The sequence below is a fragment of the Pyxicephalus adspersus genome, chromosome 1 (assembly GCF_032062135.1).
Source record: "Pyxicephalus adspersus chromosome 1, UCB_Pads_2.0, whole genome shotgun sequence".
NCBI classification, from domain to species: domain Eukaryota; kingdom Metazoa; phylum Chordata; class Amphibia; order Anura; family Pyxicephalidae; genus Pyxicephalus; species Pyxicephalus adspersus.
In genome coordinates, this window is record NC_092858.1 from 17,873,470 (window position 1) to 17,882,343 (window position 8,874).

General features: G+C 37.0%; 1 protein-coding gene across 1 annotated transcript; it reads right to left on the minus strand.

The window, feature by feature from the left end:
* Nucleotides 1–6: 6 nt before the first annotated feature.
* Nucleotides 7–8,240, minus strand: LOC140324995 (collagenase 3-like). Its single transcript, XM_072403102.1, has 9 exons — nucleotides 8,086–8,240; nucleotides 7,737–7,885; nucleotides 7,526–7,651; nucleotides 6,667–6,828; nucleotides 5,596–5,698; nucleotides 3,704–3,837; nucleotides 1,736–1,895; nucleotides 791–897; nucleotides 7–174 (listed from the first exon to the last, which is right to left on the minus strand). The coding sequence occupies exons 1-9, from the start codon at nucleotides 8,211–8,213 to the stop codon at nucleotides 83–85; spliced, it is 1,161 nt and encodes a 386-aa protein (XP_072259203.1). The 5' UTR covers nucleotides 8,214–8,240; the 3' UTR covers nucleotides 7–82.
* Nucleotides 8,241–8,874: the final 634 nt, after the last annotated feature.

Sequence of the window (8,874 nt, forward strand, 5' to 3'; positions counted from 1 at the left end):
GTTTTAATACTATATAATTATAGTATACACATGTACAGTATGTTTAAATATAAATAAAACTTTCCACATAAAAGATATTACATTAACATGGGTATATTTCTGAGATTTTTGTGACAACCTTCCTGCTAGAGTCGTATTCAATCTGTGTTGTTTGATGGTAAAAATAGATGAGCCCTGTATGGGAGAATAACAGGAGAGATTGTCTGGAATATAAATTGTAACTCTGTTGTTCTTTAAAAATAAAAAACATGACACCTTCTGTATGTTCAAACATTGGTGGACACCTGCCAAACATGATCGAGATGTTTCTAGTTGAGAAATGTATTATATAGGTCTACAGCAAACAAAAACATTGTGGGCAATTGGTCACTTCCAACTTGTGTCAAGTTTCGGGAAAGCAAATTTCTGTTTCAACATGTGACCCTGTACAAATAGCCAACTTCATTGGGACATGGTTTGATAAGTTTGGTGTACAGGAACTCTAGTGGCCTGCAGCCCCAACCTCAACCCCAATAAAGACCTTTGGAATTAATTGGAATTGGTAACCAGGTCCTTTTAATTAAAGTCAGTACCTGACCTCACAAACACTCTTTTGTTTAAATTTGCACAAATTCACATAGACATTTTCCAAATTTTGTGTAAAACCTTCCCAAGAAGCAGTTAGGGCTATCATACAAATGGTGCCTACCCTATGTTTTTGAATTTGGCCTATATAGATTAGATGGTCACTTGTCTATAAACTTTTTGCCATTCTGTATGAGTAAAAACCATTGTTTACTGGCTAGCTTACCATTATTATGTATATAGGCTGCATCTACTTTATCCCCAATGCCAGGAAATTGTGATTCCAGAGATACAGGGAAACCAGTGTCTGGCTGCTTTAGTTCTTCATCATAACTAAAAAAACACAAAAGCAAAATATTTATATACAAAAAATTATATTGTAAATTTCTTTTTAGTTTGTAGGCTTTTACTGATGTATGCGACAATACTGTAGAGATTTTCATTCACTTACTGCTTGGGCAATCAAATTGTGCATTAACTTGACCTCCTTAACCCTTCTCCACTTTTTAAAAGAAATCTTTAAAATCTCTGTTGGAGAGTTTTCTCCAATTAATAATGCTAGTGATCACACATCAATAAAATGTTGACATAAGTTCTATTACTTCTTGATTCTGTCCAAAAAATTAAAAATAAAGCCTTAGTTGGAGGTAAGTTTTGACCTTAGGTTAGCAGCAGCATCGTTCTGTTGATCTATACTGAAAAACGGATTAAACTAACAAAATGTAATGGTCTGCTATGTTATCAGAATGAAGCGCTCCAAGACTGGAGAAGATAGACTATCATGGGAGAACCTGGGAGATCAAACAAACCTGAAATGGATTTGGTCTAGGATTGAAAACATTTGCCAACTAATATCAAAAAATTTTGGAAAAACCATTTCCGGTTTTCTGAATCACCCAGGTCCCCCCATGATAGTCTATCTTCCCCAGTCTCGGAGAGCTTTAATAAATTAGGCTCATTGTATATGCTATGTTGGCTATAGTTGCCTATTCATTGGCTTCCTAGACCACATGGACCTGTTTGAACAAATACATGTTGAGTTTGTGGCATTAAGGTATTTGCCAGATGTCATATTTCGGTCGACATACATTGTTAAAGCCCCAATATTTTCAATTCTTATCTTGTGGTGTAATTAAGAAATCATTTTGCCATACATTTACTGGTACCATACCTCCAGCATAGGTCTCCAGTAAAGAAAAAAGTTCTTTTTCTCTCTGTATCATGGAAAGCAGCATCTATTTTCTGCACATATTTCGGGATGCCAAATTCATCAATATTTCTGGGACCTTCATTCGGTGAGGTAGATCCATTGACAGCCCAGAATTTCCTTCCTAGATGTAAGTCTTAACAATTATTGGATATTCATAAACAGGGATTAAATGGGTCAAATGATATATGTGATTTAGAAACTTTTAGGCCAGAGGAGTAAAGAATGTACAATCAGATTCATTTAGTAAACTGAAATCTAATCTATATAGTTGGTTGCAGATAATCATTGTGTACGAGACACAAAAATATAGAAAATGTAATGGATTGATCAGCAGTCTGAAATAGCACAAATTATTTAACAGATTAGCTCAGCGAAACACTTAGTAAAAAAAATTTGAGTCTCCGAGAATAGGGATGAGCGAGCCAGATTTGTAGATTCGCTCTCGCTGCGAACCGGGTCTTTCCCGCTTACCGAACATGTAAGCGAGAACGGCCTTGTGAATTCGGACGTCGAGTTCAAATTTTTCGGGACCTGCAAGAGCAATCAGGGGATTGCTCTTGGAGCCTTACTAGAACTGTAGTATGTGTTCTTGGATAGAGATTCTCCAGCTCTAGAGATTCTCGCAGCTGTCATTGATGAGCACAGCCACTGACAGGAGGAGTACCAGGACTGTGCTCATGAATGAATGCAACCGTGGGAATCATCACAGGATGATTCCCACGGTTGCATTCATTCATGAGCACAGCTGCGGGACGCCTCCTGTCAGTGTGGGATCCCCAGGCATTAGATAATTAAATGAGGACAAGGCTCTCCATTAATCACCTCTAGTGCTCTCTGATTTGCTGAGGAAAGGTAAACCCTGATGACAGCTCAAGCATCATCAGGATTTTCCTTTCCTCAGCCAATCACAGAGCACTTCTCGCTCATGCCTATCCTAGAACCCCTAAAAAATAATTTTTTTGAGGGTTGGTGGGAAGATTGCCTCCATTACGCTGATAATGAGGAAAATTCCACCCTTCTAGAAAGCTATAAAACTCTCACCAGTGTTGTCCTACTTGCTCTGCCATGGCATTGAACCGAGAATTATTCAGGCACCATCAGATGAGAGGTCAATCAGCTGAAGCTCCAGGAACCCCTAACAACTACTGGATGAAGCCAAAGGTTTCATAAAACCCTGGTTGAGAATGGACTAGATTAGAATGTTTTAATTCAATAGGAGTTGGTTAGAAATCTATGAAAAAGTGGATACCATTACTTCCAGAAGCTGCATAAAAAAAACTGACTGATTGGAAGAGATACAGACGCATGACAAGTATGTGACCCGGCTCTTCTCGTTTTTTGTTTTTCAGAAGTAACTGGAAGGCAATGTCACATCCTTATACATGGAATACCAGTTGTTAATACTAGTAAAAGGACATGTATGACACCTGAAATATCCTCACAATATTATAAAGTAGTGTTTCTCAACCAGGGTTATTTTTGGAACTCTAGGGTTCCTCCATGAATTGCTGGGGGTTTGGCTATCTGTAAGGGTAGCAGCCTTCTCATAGGTCAGTAATGTAAAAGGCATTCTTCCCATTGACCACCACACAAATTTACTGTGAGCAGAGATTCCTAGAAAACCTCAAAGTTATTTCAAGGGTTCCCCCTGTGTTATAAAGGTTGAGAAACACTGGGCTATAGTAATTATTTTTTCCTCTGATTAGTCTTTTATTTGTAAGATTCAGATTTAGTATTATTCAAATATGAAGACCACAAAAAATTGTCACCATATTTTCAATTAGATCAATCTAAATGGATAGATTTCACCCAAGACCAAAACACAGTCCAAGGCACAGCCTGCTTCTTGAAATCAAATTAGCATTAAGGAAGTAATTTCTAGTTTTGATTGGGCATGAGTTATATTGCCATAATATTGTCTTTACTTACCACTAAACAAATAAAGGGTTTCCTTTCCAGGGTAATTATAAGCCGCATCTATGGGACTTGAAATGTTTTTCCAAAGCGAATTAGTTGAGAATGATTTAGATTCAGGAAGGTTTGGGTGATGATAACGTACTTTTCTAAAAACAATAGGAACAAAAAACAGTTCTCTTATTTTTGTGCTTTTTTACTGTGATTTTTAATGGTCTTAAGGTGTCTCTGTAGGCAAAACTTTCTTTTAGGTTTGGTAGAGTGGAAAGGTTAGACCCATTGTCAAGTTCTTACTGCTGTATGTCCCCTTTGTGAAAATTTCCCTCTCTGTTCTCCTGGTGATTTTTACCAAAAAAAAGAAATTGAGAAAAAAATTCAAAGTGGTGCTCAGAACAAGTAAAGAGAAATCTACTGAGGACATGTTTTCAAGGAATAACTATCTAGGGCTTCGGTCACACTGTTATTGTGAACAGGGACTACCCTGCTTCGTTAACCCAAGCTAGTACAAGTGGCATGTGCACATTTATCCCTAGCTAACCCTAAGGTTAGCATTTACCCTTCAATGAGTTTAAGCAGCCATTTATTCAGGTAGGGTTGAATAAGCATTTGTCATGAGGGTTAAGGAGGTCAAGGGGAATATCTGATATTTCCGCTATCTGGGGACCATATAATAAATGGATTTTTAGAACAGAGAGATGGAAGGAGAGCTTGTTCTGTCCATTACTCACATGACCTGGTATAGCACAACCTCCAGGAAATCAAGCGGATGAAAACTGCAACTACTTCTCTCCATGTGGCCCAAGCCTTAGAGGGGAAATCCCCCTAAGATCTTCTCTAACTTTCTGTTTATATAGGACAGACAAGGAAGGGAAAAGTCCTCAATGGTACATTAACATTAAAAATAATAACCTGAAAATATGAATTTAATATTTATTATTTTTTATAAGTCACTGTAAGACAATAAATTCACTGTAATTCCAGGTCATCTGAGGAGTGGACAGAACAAGTCCTAAAAATCTATTTATTATATGGTCCTCAAAAATAATTACCTGGAGGGGGATTTAACACTAATATACGTCCATAATACACCTTCAATTTAACGTAATTGAATTGATATGCTGCAGTTATTTATTTTATTTTGTAATTGTAAACTTTTTTTATAGGATCACTTGTATAGGTTCACCCAGGACTAATAGTAAATGTGTTCATTTTTGGTAGAAATCAGATTAAAGTATACGAATATATATATATATGTATGTATGTAAATATAGAAATATATATTTCAGTATTATATATACACACACTATTACACCTTATGTACTGTGAGTTCTGAGAGGCTGTGTCCTTGCGTGGGATATTCACCTATCTACAGTAATTGTCCTGGTGACTGTGATACAGAAAGTCAAGGGAAATCCAAAATGTTGTCACCTAAGATAAAGAAGTGAAGGGAACTTATCCAAAAATGACATATGTGTCATACTGGCTAAGACAGGAATTCCATCCACCTCAGTGAGATTTCTATTGCAGTTGCATTGCAAGAAGTGAATTGAAAATATCTCATGATAGCAAAGGAGTTACCTGATAGGGGTTTAACCTTCCCTACTTTATCCAAAACATTTGCCCACACACACACACTGTAAATCACCTACTGTCTTCCTATATCTTTTGATCATTAATCTAAAAAATTAATCTAAATATGTGCATAGGAATCTGTTTAACCCGTGGAGACTCACAACTTGGCAAGCTAGGCAAATGTGATTTATGAACTCCATGATTCTTAATTGAACAAAGGTATTCACAATTTTTTCACAAGATTTGTATACTATTTCAATATTTCCATTGTAGATGTCAGTTAGGCACATAATTAAAAAAAAATCTTGTCTACTACTAAAAGGCTTAGATCTTACCTGTCTTTAAAGGTAATCACACTTTCTTCCCAATAAGCGATGGCATCCAAAGGAAGCTCCTGGCTGCAAAGAGTTGGGGTTATAATTCCTAATGGTTTGGACCCTGGAACACCATTAAGGAAAATAAAATAATTCTATAAATTATGTATTGTAACTTTTTTGGTATTGGAGTAATGTTTCCTTATAGACAATAGATGATCATCAGCTGGTTGATCAACTGTGCTTGTCAACGAGCCAACTGTTTTCCCTCAAAGGGGAAATAAGTTTGAGATATCTGCCCAATCAATAAACATGCCCACTCTGACATTCATCTCCATATAGAAGACCATAGACTATTCACCCAGATGTCATCTCATGTCTATGGCCAGCCTATGTTTAGCAAGCAAATAGTGACAGTAATAGGTCTTTGATCCTTACAAAGAGAATGTTGAGACCAGGAAAAGGTATGAGGTTGGATCAAATATTGTTTTAAAACAATGAGCCTAATCCAACCCTCATTTTAAATTGGCTAAACACAAAATTAGTTAAAGACAAACAGTTTGCAAAGTCTAACACATAGGAAGCAGTGGTCTCTATGCAGTGATCTAACACATCCCCTGCTAAGTCATAGCTATAGCTCTCTAATCATCAGGAAATATGAGTTTTGATAATTGCAGTAAAATGGCTTAGCCAAGGGCATAAGAGGACTTCTACATTGAGACAATTATTTCACTGTATGACACTGAATGTCTGAATGTTTTTGGTACACATGAAACATATTTATCTGATTTAAAGGTTCAGTTGGACTTTCGGCTAATGAATCACAATATATTTATATTATTATATAGTGAATCGCAAGCCTACCAGTGATTCTATTTATGATATACATAAGTGTACAGTGACAGAACTTTACGCAGAGTATTTATGTTAGCATATACAATATTGACAGAAACATATAAACCAAGAATACGTTTGCTTATAATAGAAGTAAATATTGTCCAATTTTGGGAAATATTACTCATTATATATATATACAGTATATAGATATATGACACAAAAGTAAAAAAAAGAAAAAACACATGGAAAGTTTACCATACAGCTCCTGTATTCCTAGGACATCATCATCCGGAAGAGTAAAGGCTTCTGAATTGAAGTATGTGTAGAAGGGAAACATAAGAGCCTGAGCATTACCGGAATGTCCAAGTCCCAGTGAATGACCGATCTCATGGACAGCCACCGAAAACAAGTTGTAGTCTATAAGGTAAAGACACATTATTACTCATAAACTCTAATATTCTATAATTTAAAATGTTGACTCTCATGTTTTTTAACATTATATGTTTTGATATGATTGCTGGCTACAAAATTCTAGGGCTCTCTTGATGGATTCTCTACAGGAATACATACAAAAATGCACTGTAAAGAAGAGTACCAGGGTATTGTGGTCAGTGAAATAGTGGATGTGCTACTCTGAAAGCCTAGGAAGACCAATGACCCCTTAATTATGTTGGACAACCTCTACCTTCATGATGATAGTTTTAGGATACCTTTAGAACAGTGTTCGCCAATCGGTGGTCTGTTGCTCCGGTGCACCCCCCCATTGGGGTCAGGAGAAGAACCCCACTCGGGGGGCACACCGGCCAGAGCCGTGGACCACATCTCCAGTACAGATTGTAGGCTGAGGGCAGTGGGCTTTTCGTGGCCTGCGATGGGAAAGTGAGCGGGTTCTGACATCATGACGTCACTCTGGGGGAAGTTTCTTCCCCTTTGTGCTCCCCGCACATGTGTGGTCCAGAGTCTGTGCATTTAGTGGTCCGTAGGTCCGAAAAAAGGTTGGCAACCACTTCTTTAGAAGGACCTTATCCTTTTACCATACAAAGAGCTCTGCAACAAGAATGCCTCATATCAGGAGTAACCCCCAAACAATCTGAAAATAAATGAAGCCACTTACCAGAAAAATCTACAGTCCATGTCTCATCATCATCGATATGGATATCCCCACCGATATGGTCCCCAGGAGGAAAGGCGTGAGCAAGCACACCAGTAGGTCCATCAAAGGGAAAGAAATCTCCATGTTCTAGAAGACACCATACATATACAGTATTTATTAGGTCATGTACGAATAGCAATGTATATTATAAATAACATAAAACTGATTTTACCTCTCACACCAAAGGATATCATCATATCGGCCATTCCATTCTGAAGCTGGATGAATTGAAGTGGAGTAACCTTACTCCAAACTCCCAAAGCTTTTTGTATGGCTTTATCTACTTCAGATAGAGGCAAATCTGGAGTGTAATTTACAATCCTACACAGGGTAGAAAATAAATGTTAGTTTTTGAAATATTTCACCTAAATAGTATTTCATTATGAAACACAAGTACACCTGACCAGTAATAAGAATTTTTAGCAGTTGCTTGGAAATTACCTAAAAGGTGATACATGTGGAACAATGCTCACCTGGCAAGCACATCATAGACAGGTGACAATTCCTGCAAATACACTTACTGGTAACTTATGATTTTGGAGGACCATTTTAAATCTCTTTGTATAATTGTATATTCTGCAACATCAGGAACTCCACATCTTGGCTGATCCATCATGCTTGTTTTCTTTAGGACAATATCCCAGTCCATGGGTAATATAGTGGTAGCTCCTGATCCACGAGCCTGTAATGAATTTGAAGTTATACTATTTATTGGCTAAATGGAAATGCAAACTTTTACAACATTTGTGGTTTCAAACTGCTAAGTTCAGGAAAGAAGGGTACATTGTATTATCTTAGATGAATCCACACCAGCTGACTACTATTCGGGGCACATTGATTGGATTTGGTAAATCCCAGTTCTGCTGTCATACCTCCAAGAAATAAGCAGTCCTGGCAGCATTCATTTGTGCCATTCCATATCCACTGCTCTGATAATGTTTGCCCAAATTCAATATTTAAGTTAATTCAATGCCAGAAGGCACTGAGCAATTAGTCTATGCATGGCCAACTATGGCTGTGGGCACCCCTAGACATCAGTGTAAACTTAAAAATAATGTAAACTCACAGCCCAATGGATTACAAACAAAATGGATTAAAAATTCAAACTTTCAAAATACTAATTCCAAGTTTTTTAAGTGTATTCATTAAAAAATGTAAACCCAATAACGAATACATTGTATAGGATTTGATATGGTAATTATATTTGAAAACTAACTTTTTATAATATAATACAATACTTTATTCCTGTTTATAAATTGTGCTTCTGCATTGTCACCCAGGCACTCAAAGGAAATTACAAGAAAAACATT